The following is an 18,602-nucleotide window of genomic DNA, read 5'->3' on the forward strand; positions in this document are numbered from 1 at the left end:
CCAGCCATCCCCCTGCCCCAAACACTAAGGGACTATTTTCTACTGCATAAATATGGTACTCTCTTTCACTGAAGCACTACTGACCGCACTTAGATCTTTCAGTGGGAAAAGGTATAGATGAAAGAAATTAAGCAAACAACCATAGGTAAGTAGTGCTCACATAAATGTCCTATGTGTACCCTTGCTTTGCTTTGGAATAGCCTGGATTAGAACAGTTAATGTGTTTTCAGGAATGTCAGCAAGAGCCCGGTGACCTTTGCAGCCACCGAAAAAACAAAGCAACAGATACACAACCCAAAGCTTAAAAAACATGGGAATAACTTTCAAAAACTTTTTACAAGGAGACTTCAAAGGCTTTAGTTTTGCCAACACCATTAACCTTTTCATTCTATTGTACATGCTGATCAATCTCAGATAACGAATTTATAAAACCACTTAATTTCCAGAGAGAATGTCTGTTCCTGGATACGAGTTGCTCCAAATTCATTTTCAACCTTTGTGTTGTAGCTATCCCAGGGAATCTAATTCTAGGAAGGCAACAGGACTTGGAGCCATTCTATTATTGAGCTGAGACTGTTCATTATTTGAGATCTCACTGTGCGACACAAAAACAGCATTCTGCCCTCCAGGCCAAAATACTCACTGTACAGTGACACAGCCAAATAGTTCTGGGTTTGGTCAGTAAATTCACACCAAATTATAAGTAAAATAAAGCTTTATTAGAGAAAATTAGGAAAAAAGATTTTTTTTCAAAAGCTCACAGTTCAGTAATGACATGATGCATAGCAAATAAAAACGGCATTGTTTACCATAACAGTTTGTTCATCTAGTGGTCCTCTGTTACAGGCACTCGTGGGACTGTTCTAACGCAGGCCAGAACAAAGCATTTTAGGTAGCAGGTTGAAAGCTTTAGCTGGATAGTAGGTGCTCCCCTCTCTCAGTCACAAGACTGAGCTAGCCTCTATCCCCGTTCAGGCAGAGGCATATCTAGGAAAAATGGAGCCTGGGGACAAAAATCTGAATTTTCTGCCGCCGCCCCCCCCCCCCCCGCAGACGCCCAGGTCTATAGCCCAGACCCCAGGTCTACCCCCTGGAGCTCATGCCAGCATTCAGGTTTACTGCCTGGAGCCTGCGCCAGCATCCAGATCTACTGCCTGGAGCTCGCACCGATGTCCAGGTCTACTGCTCGAAGACAACGCCGGCGTCCAGGTCTACTGCTCGGAGCTGCCGGCGGCATCCAGGTCTACCACCTGGAGCTGGTGCCAGCGCCCAGGTCTATGTGCGCCCAGGGATATGGGTTATCCCATGTCCCTATAGGTATGCCCCTGTGTCGCTAGTCATGTAACTAGAGAGGAAGGGTGAAACCTTTCCCTCCAGATTTTCTTTCATCCCCATGAGGTGCCATCCACTTTAGATGACAGCCTCTATCAGTAGGGAAGATGTGAGAGACGTGTGCCTGTATAGATGACCACTAGAAGATGAACAGTTACAGCAAGCGACGCTGTTTCTTTCTGGTAATGATGAGGGGGAAAGGGAAAGAAAAAAGGAACTCCCTGTTCTTTGACTTCCTACTCTTATGGAAAATGCTGGCCATAACCTGCTGACCCTTCACCACCAATCACAGGACTGTCCTCACGGAATCTTCCAGGGAATGAGTGCAAAGCTCCCTCCCGGCGAGGGCTCTCAGCTGCACTGCATGATCTAATTAAGCTTGCCTGGGGACTTGTCCTTGAGAAAACGGCAATTGGGGTGGGGGATTGCACTCTATATCTGCAAAAGCAAAGCATTTGCTAAAGCTGGAAAATTCCTTTAAGATGGATATTCTCTTGACAGCTCCACCTTCAGCAGGAAGTGGTACACAAAAATTTACCTCCTTAGTAATAGTTAACATGCTTTAAGCTGAGCTACTTGGGTAGCTGGTTATTTTGCAGTTAAGTGCTTTTGAGAGACTAAACAGCAGCTTGGATTCAGTAATATTCATGGAGGAGCATAAATTTAGTGCAATTCTATGTGAGCAAAATCTTAATGCTTGAGGTTCCCCTTGCTCAGGAGCTACAAGTGCAAGCAGAGGTTTTGTGCTGGATCCAGGCCAATGAGCTGCGAAGGGCAAGAGATGCAGAACAACCAAGTGAGCCAGCATGCTGCCTTGTGACTTACCTTTAAGGCCACACAACTTGCACATAGCAGCAAACACAGTCGACTCCATTTCTATATTTCTAATGCCAGCGTTGTAAGCTCTTTTGAGGTACTCTAACTTTTTCTCGTTGGAGAACGAACACAGTGCCCCATCTAACCGCCCCTGACCTTAGAAAGAAGGGAAATAAAAGCACATCTTATTTCATAATTCCATAGGCTGCAAGTTTGAAGGTATGAGTTGTCATCACAGAGTTTTCTTTCCAGAAAGCCCACATTTGAGTTGCTGATAATTTTTTCACCAATAGTTAGTTATGAGCCAGCAGCTGATCAGAAAGCTGCTTTGGTCCAAGGGACCCAGTGAAAAATGCTAACTCCAGTTCCTGCCCCCCCCCAACTGCTCCAGATTGGCCCCAGTACTTATTCCATGTGACCCCATTGTAAATTTTTCCTCCTGGGAGGGTGGTTTTTCTGCCTCTGCTGCTAGCCACGTGTTGGGTTTGTTAAACTTGATAATTAGCAGAGTGGGGCATAAGAGACCATGAAACAGTTGCCGTGATTATATAAAAGTGTATTTACTAATAAGGGAAAGGGTTTCATAGAATAAAACAAAGAACAACTTTCTATTCTAGCTCTAACTTGGTTACATTGCTTAGGACCATGTGAGCCCACATGGTGCCTATGTAGCAAGGCACAGATTCATCTCTTAAGATGAATCTTAACAAAGAAGAAGCCTCGTGTGTGACTCCTCGTGTGTGTGAGACAAAGAAACATGCTTAACTTTATAACCTCTGACCTACTTGACTTGTCTCACATAAGCAATGGTGGGGGGTTAGTTCATGAGCTGGTCATGAAACTCTGACCTCAGTAACTAATTAGCATGCACGTAGTTAACCCCTTAATATCTGAATTGTGACAGACAATCCCAACACCATGGCCAAGGAGGGTGGGGCAATGGGATGCTGGGCCATCTGCACCACCCCAACATCCTTCATCAGGGCCACAGTGTCTGCTTTGGTTGGCTCTCCCATCCCACCAGCCAGTGGCCAAACCCCGCCCCCTCCTCTCCCTTTTGTTCAAAGGGGGGAACAGAGCAAACTTTTTTCCCCAGAAAGCCCAAAGTTGTCAATTCTATTCTGCTTAAATTTAAAATGTTTTCAGTATTAGTAGCACACTTTTTCAAATATTAATATCTTGTTTGCTATGTAGTTTTTAAATGCAGAACATTATTGCAAAAGACCGCCAAATGAACTACAAAAAGACTCATAAAGATAGAGTCTTAAAAATATTTTATCACTGTGAAGAAGTCAATAAATTAAGGCTAATGTGCTTTACTACAGTGTGAAGAGGAGAGAATCCCCAACTAAACATAGGAAAAAGCAGAAATTACAGGGTAAAGGATAGAAAGGTTTGTTTAAACCCTGAGCTGCAAGTAATTCAGATAAAGAGAATCCTATGAGAAGGGAAAACAAATAGCTCCCATTGGTTTTGCCAGACATTAAACATTACTGTCATGCGAAATGGAGGTACACTAACCATTGATTAGCATTTACAAGGAGTGGCAGAAGCTTCTGGCTAATGGATGAACTTTTCTCAGGTTGAATCTGTCTATCTTGGTGAGTTCTGAGGGGCTTTTGTCCCACTTCCGAGTGGAAGCAGTTTTGTTGCTGTAATTTCACATATAATGCAGAGTGCTAGATCTAGCACTAGGACCACAGGCTTTCCCACGCTATCCCCGCCCCGGCAGTATTTTTTCTGCCTCCAGAAAATTTTATTTCTGGGTTCATGGAACCTACATGGAATAACATTTATTTCTATGTTTATATCCCACACCCTCTTCTCGCAGGTAACTTGGGGCAGCATACAACATTTAAAAATAGCCACAAGGGGCAGGTGGCTACAGTGGGGAAAGGGAAATGGCTCCTTCCTTTGTTAGCAGAACTCTGCTCACAAATAAGACTGGAAGAAGTGACGTTGCCCTCTTCTCCTTTCTAGTGCATCTGCCCAAACCAAGTAATATGGCTGTTACTTAATGCAGGTCTTGTGGCCCCAGGAATAAACCTTCTGGTGTTGGAAAGGACTGTTGGGTGGACAGAAAGCCTGGAATGTCATAAAAAGAGTATGGCTGGATCAGAGCAGTGGTCCATCTAGTCCAGCATCCTGTTTCACTCAGCAGGTCACCAGTAGCCCCAGAGAACCAACAAACAAGGCACAGAGACCAAGTCCTTGATGCCTAGCATTGAGTTGCAGAGTTTTACTGCCTTTGAGTGTCAGAGTGCCTTCCAGTGAGGGATCCCTGGACCCAAACTCATCATATCGCCTGTTGATCTTACAGTTCCTGAGAGCCAGTGCAGTGTTGTGGTTAAGAGCAGGTGCACTCTAATCTGGAGAACCAGGTTTGATTTCCCGCTCTGCCACTTGAGTTGTGAAGGCTTATCTGGGGAAACAGATTAGCTTGTGCACTCTGACACATGCCAGCTGGGTGACATTGGGCTAGTCACAATTCTTTGGAGCTCTCTCAGCCCCACCTTCCTCACAGGGTGTGTGTTGTGAGGGGGGAAGGGAAAGGGGCTGGTAAGCCCCTTTGAGTCTCCTTACAGGAGAGAAAGGGGATATAAATCCAAACTCTTCTTCAATGCATTTGGGAGGGATGCACCCTGATGTGGGCAAAACCACTCATTCCCACTTTACTATTTTTGGATCCAGAAAATAAACATGTAACCCCCCCCCCCCCCCCCCCCCCAAAAAAAACCCTGCAAACAAGCCCAGTCATTTCCATTTAGAATCATGGAATTATAGTGCTGGAAGAGACTATAAGGGCCATCAAGTCCAACCCCCTGCAATGTAGGAACACACAATCAAAGCATTCCTGACATATGATAATCCAGCCTTTGTTTAAAAACCTCCAAAGAAGGAGACTCCACCACACTCCGAGGTAGTGAATTTCACTGTCAAACAGCCCTGATGGTCAGGAAGTTCTTTCTAATGTTTAGGTGGAATCTCTTTTCCTTCACCTTGAACTCATTTCTCTATGTCCTAGTCTCTGAGGCAGCAGAAAACAAGCTTGCTCCCTTTTCGACATGAAATCCCTTCAAATATTTAAATATATCCATCATGTCCCCCCTTAACCTTCGCTTCTCCAGACTAAACATCCCAGCTCCCTAAGTCTCTCTATGTAGCGCATGGATTCCAGACCTTTTACCATTTTGGTTACCCTCCTCTGGACACATTCTAGCTTGTCAATATCCTTCTTAAATTGCGGTGCCCAGAACTGAACACACTACTCAAGGTGAGGTCTGACCAATGCAGATTAGAGTGGTAAAATTACTTCCCTTGATCTGGACACTATACTCTTATTGATGCATCCCAGAATTGCATTGGCTTTCTTGGCTGCCATTATCATACTGCTGACTCATGTTCAGTTTGTGATCTACTAGGACTTCCAGATCCCTTTCACATGTACTGTTGTCAAGCTAGGTGTCACCCATCCTATATCTGTGCATTTCATTTATTTTTTTTTGCCTAAGTGTAGAATATTACATTTATCTCTGTTGAAAGTCATTTTGTTAGTTTTGGCCCAGCTCTCTAATCTGTCCAGATCATTTTGAATCCTGCCCCTGTCCAGATCATTTTGAATCCTTATTAGCTACTCCTCCTAATTTGGTATCATCTGCAGATTTGATTAACATGCCCTCTATTTCATTATCCAAGTCACTGATAAAAATATTGAATAGCACTGGGCCCAGGACAGCACCCTGTGGAACTTCACTACTCTCTTCTCTCCAGGATGAAAATGAGCCATTGATGAGTATTCTTTGTGTTCAGCCAGTCAATCAATTACAAATCCATCCAACAGTTGCATTGTCTAGTCCACATCTTTCTACCTAACTTGCAAAAATATCATGGGGCACCTTGTCAAAGGCCTTACTAAAATCAAGGTATGCTATGTCCACAGCATTCCCTTCATTTACAAAGTTTTTCACTCTTATCAAAAAAAGAGAGAAGATTAGTCTGGCATGACTTGTTTTTAAGAAACCCATGTTGATTTTCAGTGATCACATTATTCCCTTCCAAGTGCTTACAGACTGTCTCCTTAATTATCTGCTCTAGAATCTTTCCTGGTATTGATGTCTGGCTGGTTGGTTGGTAGTTGTTTGGGTCCTCTTTTCCCCCCCTTTTTGAAGATGGGGATGACATTAGCTCTCCTCCCGTGTGCTGGGACTTCTCCTGTTGTCCAGGAGTTCTTAAAGATTATAGCAAGTGGTTCTGAGATTACTTCTGCCACTTCATCAGGCCATGGAGATTTGAATTCATTTAAAGTATTCAAGTATTCCTGTACTAGCACTTCATTTATTCTGTACTGAATTTCCCCTACTATATCTTCCTACTGGGCCCATTTCCCCTCAGTTGAGCACTGTTTTCAAGGAGAAACCGAGGCAAAGAAGGTATTGAGTAGTTCTACTTTTTCTCTGTCTCCTGTCAGAATTTCACCATCTTCTCCACACAGCGACCCTATCATATCAGTTTTCTTCCTTTTGCTATGGACATAACAAAAAAAGCCCTTTTTATTGTTTTTAACATTTCTTGCAAGTCTGAGCTTATTGTGAGCTCTAGCTTTTCTGACTCTCTTCCTACATGTCTTGGCTATTTGTTTGAATTCTTCTTTAGCAATTTCCCCCTTTTCCATTTCTTGTACATGTCCCTTTTATATCTTATCTCACTTGAGAGTTCTTTAGACATCCATCCTTTAGGCATTCATGATTTCTTTAGACACCTTCAATTTTTTCTCCTCATTGGAATTGTTTAAAATTGCGCCTTCGAGATCTCACTTTTAAGAAACTCCTATCTATCTTGTACTCCCTTCTCTTTTAGTATTCTTACCCATGGAATCACACCCAGTAGTTTCTTAAGTTTACTGAAACCAGCTTTCTTAAAGTCTAGACCAGTGTCCGACCAGTCTTGGCATCCTGTTTCCATTGTATAATGAACTCCAGGAGAACATTATCACTCCCACCTAAGGACCCTACCACTTCCACCTCATTAATCAGGTCATCATTGTTGGTAAGGAGCAGATCTAAAATGGCCAGTCCCCTTGTTGCCTCTTCCACCTTCTGGACCATGGAATTGTTTGCAAGGCAAGTGAGGAAATTGTTGGATCTCGTAGTCTTGGCAGAGTTTAACTCCCAGCAAATATCTGGATAATTGAAATCTCCCATTACGACTATTTTTCTTCTTTGTGAAAGTTTGGTCATTTGCTCCAGGAAGGTTCCAGGAAGACCCCGACAATGAGATTACTGTTGTTTTTCTCCCTCTTAATTTTTCCCAGATGCTCTCAACTTGATTCCCAGGATTTAAGTCATGGACCTGCTCACAGGTGTAATCATCCCTGACATATAGTGCCTTTCCTAGTTGATCTGTTTCTCTGGAATAGGCTGTATCCCTCAGTTATTACATTCCAGTCATGAGATTCATCTCACCAGGTTTCAGTAATGCCTATTTTATCATATTTATTATGTTGTGTAAAGAGTTCCAGTTCATCCTGTTTATTACCCATGCTTTGTGCTTTAGTGTAGAGACACCTAAGGCTTTGGTTCATGCCCTGTGGGTGCTTATTTAAGGTTTCATCCCCTCACTGCTGGGTTTTTGAACTATTCACTCAGTTCTCTTTATAACCTTTAGTCAATTCTCTCTAGTACTAAATGAACTCCTTCCCATTTGAATATTGTCTCCCTCCCACACTTCAGTCAGTTTAAAGCCCTCCTGATAAGGTTTGTCAATCTCCTAGCAAAAATGTAACCCATCCCTTGCCAGTAGTCCCTCTTCATGAAACCGCAGACCATGGTCCAAGAAGCCAAAATGTTCCTGGTGGTATCACCTGCAAAGCCAGTTATTCACCTCCACTATTCTTTTTTTTCCCACCTGGGCCCATGTCCTTCAACTGGAAGTAGAGATGAAATGACAACCTGTGCATCCGGTTCCTTAAGCTTCCTTTTGAGGGCCTCAAAATCCTTTCTGATGTCCCAAAAGCTACATCTAGCAGTGTCATTTGTTCTGACGTGGATTAAAAGGAAAAGATAATGGTCAGTGGGCTTGACAAGTCTTCTCAGCCTCTATGTGACATCATGGATTTTTGCCCAAGGAAGACAGCATACTTCTTGATACATCTTGTCAGGCCTGCAAATTGCTGCTTTGGTCTCCCTTAGCAGGGAGTCCCTACCACCACCACACATCTCCTCTGGGGTTTTGCAGGTGACACTACATGGGTTGAACCTTCTATCGTGCATTCTCTGAGAGCTGAGTCCATTCCTCCTGTGCCTGTTCCTATCCTCATCGAGAAGGGAGAGGACCTCAAAATGATTCTGTAGTTTCAAATTCACAGAATGCTCCCTGGTCCTTCTACTTCTATGGGTTACACTTCTCCATTTGCCCACCTCCTCTGTTGCAGAGCTGCCATCCTCCTCAGAGATGTCCCTGGTGTGTTCTCCACCCAGGACCGTCTGCTCCATTCTGTCCATGAAAGTCTCATTCTTCTTAATGCGCTGAAGTGTAGATACTTGTGTTTCAAGCTGCTGTACCTTCTCTTCTAATAAAGTATCCAACTTGCACTTTCTGCAGATCTAGCTACCCATATCCTCTGGCAGAAAAACAAACATTCCACAGCTGTAGGAGCAGCAGTGGCGTAGGAGGTTAACAGCTCGTGTATCTAATCTGGAGGAACCGGGTTTGATTCTCAGCTCTGCCGCCTGAGCTGTGGAGGCTTATCTGGGGAATTCAGATAAGCCTGTACATTCCCACACACGCCAGCTGGGTGACCTTGGGCTAGTCACAGCTTCTTGGAGCTCTCTCAGCCCCACCTACCTCACAGGGTGTTTGTTGTGAGGGGGGAAGGGCAAGGAGATTGTAAGCCCCTTTGAGTCTCCTGCAGGAGAGAAAAGGGGGATATAAAACTCTTCTTCTTCTTCTGTTGCAGGTGACAGCAGTAACTCCTTGATGATCCATATTTTGGGTGTCTTAAATTCTGCAGAACAGATTTCTGGACCTCCCTTTCAAAAGTCCCCTTCTACACTTGACCACCCAAAATCCCACTTAGCCTTGCTTCTTTGAAGCCCAGCCCTGTTCACTGAGCAGCAGACCGAGACCTAAGGACTGAAGACTTGCCCCTAGTCCAGGGGTAGGGAACCTGCGGCTCTCCAGATGTTCAGGAACTACAATTCCCATCAGCCCCTGCCAGCATGGCCAATTGGCCATGCTGACAGAGGCTGATGGGAATTGTAGTTCCTGAATTCTGAAGAGCTTGCAGGTTCCCCACCCCCGTCTCTAGTCAGGCTACCTTTCTATGTTTTGCTATCTCCCTGAAGATGGGTTCTTATTGGTAAGAACTGCACGTGCCATTAGGCGCACACCACTGCTTCTGAGCAAGTAAATGTTTTATTCCTTGGTCTCAGAAAGTAGTCTGTGTTGCTGCATCTGAGCAAGTCAAAGAGCGAATGGCAGTGAGTGGCTGTTGATTCAAATTGGCTGGGTGATTAAACGGAATCCCCACCCATCAACAGCCTGAGGCAAACACACAGCCAACAACAAAGAAGCTCTCCTACACAGACAGAAGCTTTCCCAAAGCTCCCTCAAAAAAACAAACACACACAAGCCCTCAAAAACACACACACCAGATAAGGGTTGAGCTTTAAGGATAATCCTCACACAAAAAACAGAGCTCATTTTTTTTCTCACTGTATTTTCCCCTGGTCTCAGAGAGTACAGTCTGTGCTGCTACTTCTGAGCAAATCAAAGACCTCTTCTTCCCTGACTCTCCGTTCTGCTTTTTTGGGATATGTGGACAGTGAAAATGTATGTTTTCTCTTCAGCTGGATGGTAGTTACATTCAGAAAGTCTCCATGTTGGCACCACTGTTCAGCATTTCCATGATTCTTGGCGTCACAAAATACTCTTATTTTTACAACCCCAAATGCTCACAATTCCCTGTCCTTTTCCCATCTCTCCCCTTCATCCATATTCTGGATGGGACAGAAGTCTGTGAAACTGAAGGAAGCAGGAGAAGTGGACTTGGGGCAAGCCAGTATCAAAACCAGCTACTACAGTGGTTACCATTCCACTACGTAGCATCTTGTTTCGACTGCATTAAGTAGAATTTTAGTCTGCATTAATTATAGGGCGGTATATAAGTTTAATAAATAATAATAATTATATTCAATTGTTTATTCTAATTTTGTAACCCATTTTCATTCTCAGTGAGAAAAGTGGACCATAAATACAGTAAGTAAATAAATACATACATATGCTGCACTCAGTGGGGTAAACACAAGTCCCAAGGTTGGCCCCGGGTTAGGAAAACTGCACAGGGGAGGAAGGCTGAAGCCCCTTCTCGCAACATACCAAGGTCCTGATCCAATTGTAGCTCACATGGTTGGGAAATGAATTCACAGCTGGAAACCCACAGTTGATGTGTGACCTATTCAAAGTCAGGTCAGGACACAATCATAACTTGTAGTTTGGATCCTAGAGGAGGTGGTGATTTCTGCACAGGTCACGTTACTTTAATTTTAATCAACAGCAGCTGAGGTGAAGAGGGTTAGGATTGCAACCTCTTCCCCTCACAGAAGAAGAGCACTTAATAATGTTTAGAATCAGCCCACCCATTGGGTTAGAAGAGGCCCCAACTGGAAGTCTGTGTTGCCTCTTGATTGCACAAAAAACATTGACGTATCTGGAGAACTATGAAAGCTCTCGCTGCAGACCATAGCACATTACCTTCAAAAAATCAATGAGCTTTATTCAGGCCTGCCTTTAATGAAACAAAAGGAAATCCCTAAAGTGTATAGTCAGTTAGTCAAGTCAGTCTGTTAAGCTCTGTTCTTCTTTCTGTTACTGTGGCAAACCATGCTGTGGGGGGAGGAGACATATTTCCCTAATTTTTCTGCACTACATGCACAGGTACTTGGTGAAATGTCTCTCCCCAGGGTGGTTTGCACATGAGAAAACTGCTCGGGGTGGGGGGAGCCCTTCTAGCACCCATGGCACTGTTCTAAGCCCATTTTTAGAAGCAGTTCTCCATGGTTGTTAGGGGGCTGCAGGGAACATGAGAAAACATACAACCAAGTGAACAAACATAACGTATAGTTGGGCTTTTCTTTCAAGGGTGTCTAACTTTTCAGCTAACAACACAATGTAAAACAACTGCAAACTCTCTACTTTTTGAATGGCAGGTTACTGCTGGGACAGATGGAATGAAAAGAAGGGAAGGAAGTGGTGGCTGAGGTCAGTGACCTCAACAAGCTCCTCCCTCTCCTGGCTGAATGAGGAAGAAGGGCTACAGCAGGGGGTCTTCAGTTGAACTGTTATGCTACAGTGCTTGATGCTTCATAAACCATAAGAAATGAAGTCTGTGGGGGAAGGAAAGGGATCAGAATGAGGAAAGCAAGGGGATGCAATTAACACCATCCAGGCTGAGAGCAATAAACCAGCATTAAAATATCAGGGCAAGTTCTCGTACAGATTGCCCCCTGATATGTACTGGCTAGCAGGTGGTTTAAATTGGATATATTTGTCGTTGGGGCTTAACAGTTTTCCTTAATGGAGCTGCGCATATGTTCAAACTCAGAGTGCCAGGAGGTGCTTGGGGATTTTGCATTAATGTATTCTACAATGCCATCTGCCTTGCCATCATTCCTGCAGTGAGGAAAATTTGTCACCAATTGGTGGAGTGAAGAAGGTTGTGATTTGTATGGATAAAATTGCACACTTTAATTTCATAGCTCAAACAGTATAAAATATGTATATGGGTGTCAATACTACTCCAGCTTTTGGGTGGTCGGTCTGTGGCTCAGTGGTAGAGTATGCTGGAGGTTTCAGACTCAATCCATGGTATCTCTGTAAAAATATCTGAGTGATGTTCATTTACAAATTGCAGGAAACTCAGGAAACAGGGTGGAGTCCCCAAATCCAACCTGTGTAATAATTTGATGTGAGTTGTGGATTCGCCTTGGTTCCCATGCATGTGGTACCTAACTCAAGATTGTGAAGTTCATGGAAAAGGGCCTTCAGCCTCCCCAGCACCACAGTATTCCTGACCTGAAATAGTCCCAAAGGGGCACTATTTAAGGAAACCCACATATTAAGGGAACCCACATATTGAAGTGTACATGAAAGTGTACATGAAAGCATGTACATTTATGGATTTCCCTGCAGGTCAAAATGGTGCTCCCCCTCCCAGTGAGCCTGAGGTAAAGAAAAATGTAGCAGTGGGGCGGGGGGTGGGGGGTGGAGGTTGATGCTCGTCCATGTGTGCTTCAGTCATAAATTTAATCAGGAATTGAGGAGAAGCTAACCCCTCATATGTATTCTGATGGAGACTGGGACACAATCTGTATCCTCCATAATGTGTACATTAAGCTTCAAGTAGAAGGAGTTTCGCTGCCTGAAATCTTGGAGAGCCACTACTGGTCAGTACAGAGCAGCAGTGGTGTAGTGGTTAAGAGCAGGTGCATTCTAATCTGGAGGAACTGGTTTTGATTCCCTGCTCTGCTGCTTGAGCTGTGGAGGCTTATCTGGGGAATTCAGATTAGCCTGTGCACTCCAACACATGCCAGCTGGCTGATGTTGGGCTAGTTACAGCTTTTTGGAGCTCTCTCAGCCCCACTCACCTCACAGGGTGTTTGTTGTGAGGGGGGGAAGGGCAAGGAGCTTGTCAGCCCCTTTGAGTCTCCTGCAGGAGAGAAAGGGGGGATATAAATCCAAACCTCCTCCTCCTCCTCTTCCTCTTCTTCTTCTTCTTCTTCTTCTTCTTCTTCTTCTTCTTCTTCTTCTTCTTCTTCTTCTTCTTCTTCTTCTTCTACATATACCGATGATGCGACATCATGTAAGGCAACTACATATTTGTTTGTTTGACTATATAACATGAACTAAAGGACCTAATCTCTTCAATTACTGTTAACGATGGGTTCTAGCAAGTCTAATGGTCAAACTGAACAAGTCACACTGTTTTCTTTGTAACACATATTTTCTGAGATGGCAAATATGCACCTGCTATCATGCTAACCTGGACCACCCTTTTCATTGTCTTTTCATTCCTGCATCTTAATCCTCTGAAATGGCTTTGAGGAAATGCGGCCTTGGGCAAGAACACAGATGGCCATGCTTTGCAATCAGATCCAAAGGTTTATAAATAGGTCGCAGATTATTAATTCTCCATTTATTCTGTTTCACCCGCTTTGCAAATGGCATTTAATTGCCTTGAAAGAAAAGGTTCCATGGTAGTGCAGAGGAGCTAATGGTTATTTACATAAATGTCGCACTTCTTGACATTTTTCTTCAGCAAGGTAATTTGGAAACTATAATCCTGTCACGGGAAGTAACTGGAGTGTAATCCAGCTGTTAACATTGTGTTATGATTATTGACAAGGGACAATTTGCTTTAACTATTTAATAGGATATGTTTGTTTTTCACAATGTCAATACATGTTTGGGGGGGATGAAGAACATAAGGCACTGCTGTCTAGGGGCTCCTAAATTTTCCTGAGTGTTGCACACAAGGAAATGGGAAGCTGGCATAATAATCTTATCTTTGCAAACAGGGTGAATGTGACAGATATCCAGGATCTAAATTATAGCACTGTTCAACTGTTTGGAAAATAGGTTTTCATCTATACCTGCACACACATTTCCCTATAAATATGCACCACTTCAGATCAACTTTTGAGTTTTATTCAGGAAAAGCACCTCAGCTGCATTTGCACATCAGTGGATATCAATCAGTTGCTAATAGAATGTCTGGAAAATTCAATTTTGAATGAACACTGCACAGTGATATCCAGCAATATGTGGTTACGGTCCCACTTTAGTCATTAGCATGGTAAAGACAACATCACAAGTGGGGAGGGAATAGGATTGCCAGCTCTGGTTTGGAAGATACTTGGGAGATTTTGGGGGCAGGGCCATATTATCCATAAGGATGTTTAGGGTGAAGCCTAGAGGCCTCACAGAGACTAGGGGCCCATCGATTTATTTTGCTGAGGCACCTATTCGCTTTGCCCTTTCTGACAGGTGTTTACTGAGCAAGCATGCAAGGTGCTTGAGAGCAAGTTGCAAGGCTCACTCGTAGTTGGCTGAGGTTTGTTTTGAGTCAGCGTGGGGGGAGAGGGAGACAGCAGGCCAATAGTGCGCTAGTGTCAGGGTGGTGACGTCATACTACCTCTTACCTTATTACACCTCCAAAAGCGATAGAGTCTAGTCATGATCTTGATCACATGTGAGTAAGTAAAACTATGAGTAAAATTCTTCAGGAGGCTCTCAAAATGGGCTACTTAAGGCTAAGTAGTGTGGTGTTGTACCTACTGTATCAGGGTCAGGCTGTCAGCTGTAGCGGGATGAAAGACTGAAGTGCTGGCAGGGGCCTGAAGTATCTGAAAGCCTAGGGGCCTGGCCATAGGTTTATATGACCCTGTTTGAGGGCCTGAGGAGAACAGGGTTTGGGGTATAATAGAATGAAACTTCTCAAGTGCCATTTTCTCCAGATGAACTGACCTCTGTCACCAGGAGATCAGATATAACAACAGGAGATCTCCAGCCACAACCTGGAGGGTGGCAACCCAAGGAGGGAAAAAGTCAAAAGCACAAGACAAGCACTCCACTTGATTTCCTGGGTGTCTGCAGGGGTGACTGCACAGAAAAAGTGGCCACATGAATTCTTCATCCCTGCAATGATTGACATTTTATTGTGCTGATCATTTTCACTGCATTTAGGAGTAGATTCCATTTTCTATGCTTCCCCTTGCCTACCTACAGCTCAGTAAGTGTGGGAAGGTGAATAGGACAAGTTGCCAAAAAGGGAGGGACATAGACAGACAAACTACCAGGCAGCCCACAGGACTGGGAAAGTTATGTCATTGGATATCATATGGCGTTTGGATGGGGTCAGGAAGCTTCAATGGGAATTTTTGTCCGGATAGTCATTGTGGTTCTAGGCTGCCATGCGAATAGGTAAAGGTGGACTAGGATGAAGAGGAGAGGAGGCAGCTTCCAAAACAACACAACAAATAGCATTTGTTATTTCATTGTTCTCCCTCTTCAGTATAGAATAAAATAAATAATGGAAGGTTTCTTCTTTTTAAAAAAGAAATGAAGAATGCTCAAGTATTGTTATAAATGTGCTTCCATGGAGTGAAATAGAGATCCAGTTCTGGCATGTACAACTTTTGGGAGATGAATTTTGCATGGTTATACTAAATTTCCCACACTTTAGGTCACATTTGAAAAGAATGAAAACCCACAGAAAAATGAGAGAGAAAGATGATATTAGTAATGGTTCCTTCTACAGAGGAATAGCTTCCCTCTGCTTTTATAAACATCCTGTGAGAGAGAAGGCTAGACCTTAAGTGTTCTCAAACTTAATCAAAAAATCTTTCCTCAGTAGTTAAAAATGGAGGACATATAATTACAGGTAATGCTATAAAGGAATGTGGTTAAGGAAAGTACCCTCTTTCTATTTCTTGAATAAACAGTTGGCTTATTTGTTGTTGTTTATCATTGCGTATCTTGCGTGCAGAGGTCTTCAAATTTATCTAAAAGACATAAGATTAAAAGCGACCGCATACTAGAGTAGCACCAGATAGGTCATGCCATAAATACTATAACATTTTCAGGATTCCTTTTGGTGTTTAGGAGCAAAAAAATGACTTATTATCAATTGTTCTCACTTACCCTCATAAAAATCATAGGTGCACATTGTATGACCAATAAGTGTTGGGAAATCCATTATCTCTGTGCTACATTCCAGTAGTTCCTCAGCCAGGTCTTTATCAAGTTCAGTGCTTCGCACAACCACCCGGTCCAGTATCACCTGTTCAAACTGAGGCTTGAAAAACGAATCCACCGCTGTGTCTGTTATTACAACTGATCCAGGTTCAATCCCTGAAAACACAACATGTTACGTGGATGTTAAGTATTCAAAGAACACAAATACATCGCAATTGTACATTGTACATTCTTGTTCTGAAGGCTATGTTCCTCACATCGTATTTTGAACAGTTATAGTCATAGAGGCTTAAGGATAAATGTGTGTATAAAGTGCCATCAAGTCATGCCAACCTATGGAAACACAGTAGGGTTTTCAAGGCAAAAGTCTAATAGAAGTAGTTTACAATTGTCTTCCTCTGCATAGCAACCCTGGAATTCCTCAGTAGTCTCTGATCTAACCAGGACTGACCCTGCTTAGCTTCTGAGATCTGATGGGATCAGGCCAGCTTTGGCTGTCCAGGTCAGGGGATTCTGATTGATATTTTTTTTCTGATGTATGGGTCATAGGTAGTCTGGACATCTACATGATCCTTGGTTATTAAGGGGATTAAACTACATTCTCATGTACCATTTTCCACTGCTGTATAATGAGAACTAGGGCTTATTCATGGTGTGATTAAAAAACAAAAACCTAACTACCTTGGTCTTTGTTTCTCGTTATAGGTTATACATATGGTACCTTAGTATATAAGAACTATGTAGATGCAGCTAAGTATTTGGGCACATCTTATTGTGAGGATCAGAGATCATAGTCTCTTTACACAGAATTCTCCAGTTTGGTTTCTGGTCCCTTTTGATTCACATAACTGGCAGGAATTTGAATGGCCTTGGATAAGCATGGGGTAGTACTTTTCCCTGGGTATCTCCCTACAGTCAGTCCAAGAGTAGCAATGAGAAAAGATGACTGCCATAACCTGGTATCTTTTCTGATGTTCTGCTTGAGAACTACTGTCCCATACCAGCTACGTAGGAAGTTTCTGACTGGATTAGCTCTCTCGCTGAACACATGGCTATTCTTCTATGTGCACCTCACAACTCTGGAAATTATCTTTTATGGGGCAAGGACGAAGGGAGCTGCAGAAACAGAGGACAGCTGGAAAATTCCAATGTGTGCATGGAGTAGTAGGATAAATCTCAGTGGTGTTAACATCTTATCTAGGTTGTCAAAATGTGTGTCTGAAGAAGAAAAGATACACTTTATCAGAAATGGTTGTGCAAATTCATTTTGTTCCATATTTGGATAGCATAAGAAAACTTATTTATTGTTTTCTGCAACACAGGATTACCATTCGGTGGTAGTAAACATGCATAAGTGGAATGTACTGCATGTACCACTGGTAAAGTGAGCATGAAGTCAAAGGGAAGGTGGAATAGTACCTTTGGTACATATTTCAAACAATTATTACTGCCTCTGATGCTCTAAGTTATATTTGTTGATTATGGAAAGGCTGCTTTAGAGTAGCTATTAATACCAGTAAATTATTAGTGCCAGTAATGGTGCATAAATGTGGTTCTAGTGTAAGCAGTGGCGTAGCACCAAGGGGAAAGGGGGTGCACAATGCACTGGGCACATGCCTATGCAGGGGCGTAGTGGGAGCTTTCCAGGGCATGGTGGGCGGGGATGTGGCAGGGGCGCAGGAAGCACCTGTGCCCTGGGCGCAGTTCCCCCTCACTCTGGCCCTGAGTGTAAGGCTTACCTAAACACAAGCATTGAGAAGTACTATGTATTGTCAAAGGCTTTCACAACCAGAATCACTAGGATGTTGTGGGTTTTCTGAAAACAAATTTCTCAACATCCTAGTTGAAAAGAACTGATCCCCAATTACAAAGTCAATTAAGAAACTGATACATCACTTTCAATATACTGACCTAGGATGCTTCAGGATATTAACATTGTTCTGTCATGCACACCAACATGCTTAATAAGAACAAAACCTACCAGACACCATTCTTAAAAGGCATCAGCCCTGAATCAGGCCCACCATAAATCTAAGACCGTTTCCGCACGAAGGCCGACCCGATGACGCTGGGACCGTCCACATGGACGGTCCTGGGAACAACGAACTGGCCGGTACGGAGCGCCCGGTATGCCGACCAATGTCCCGGGCCTCTGGCTGGCGTCGCCCGAGGCCACAAGAGGACGCCCTGGCTCTGGCGCATGCTCCAGGCCCTTCGGCAGACGCACCAGAGGCCCGGGGACAAGGTAAGTGCCGGGTGGGGGAGGAGGCGTGAAGCCGCTGCCGTTCGCTCGGCAGCGGCTTCACGGCGGCGTTTCCCCAAAAAGAGCGCTGGGAAGCGCTCTGGGGAAACGCCGGCTTCAGGCCGGGAGGGCGGCGCGGCTGCGTTGCAGCTGTGCCCCCCGTGCGAATGGCGGCCTGGAGACGGCGTTTTTACCGTCTCCAGGTCACCATTCATTGCCAGTGCGGAAACGGCCTTAGTCAGCATATGCAGCTGTCTTATACCCAGTCAGGCTGGTAGAAGATTGATACTGCCCTGTACTAGCTCAGTATTGTCTATACGGATTGGATGCAGCACTCTGAGCTCTCAGAGGGAAAACAGTATGTTACAACAACTAGGGGAGATTGGAAACGGGAAAGCAAGTATTTTATATGCCAAAGGACCCTGATCCTGGCATCACCAGAAAACAGAATTCAAATAAC

At 43.8% G+C, this 18,602-nt stretch overlaps 1 protein-coding gene across 2 annotated transcripts in view; it reads right to left on the bottom strand.

Moving 5' to 3' along the window:
• UPP2 (uridine phosphorylase 2) overlaps positions 1 to 18,602 on the bottom strand; it is a 42,891-nt gene that overhangs the window by 1,008 nt on the left and 23,281 nt on the right. For both annotated transcript variants that reach the window (XM_048485931.1, XM_048485932.1), the window contains exons 5-6: positions 15,847 to 16,056; positions 2,158 to 2,304 (exon numbers count right to left, since the gene is read on the bottom strand). In XM_048485931.1, the coding sequence (XP_048341888.1) occupies positions 2,158 to 2,304; positions 15,847 to 16,056 (357 nt within the window). The remainder of the gene's footprint in view (positions 1 to 2,157; positions 2,305 to 15,846; positions 16,057 to 18,602) is intronic.

The sequence above is a fragment of the Sphaerodactylus townsendi genome, linkage group LG02, assembly GCF_021028975.2.
Source record: "Sphaerodactylus townsendi isolate TG3544 linkage group LG02, MPM_Stown_v2.3, whole genome shotgun sequence".
Taxonomy (NCBI): domain Eukaryota; kingdom Metazoa; phylum Chordata; class Lepidosauria; order Squamata; family Sphaerodactylidae; genus Sphaerodactylus; species Sphaerodactylus townsendi.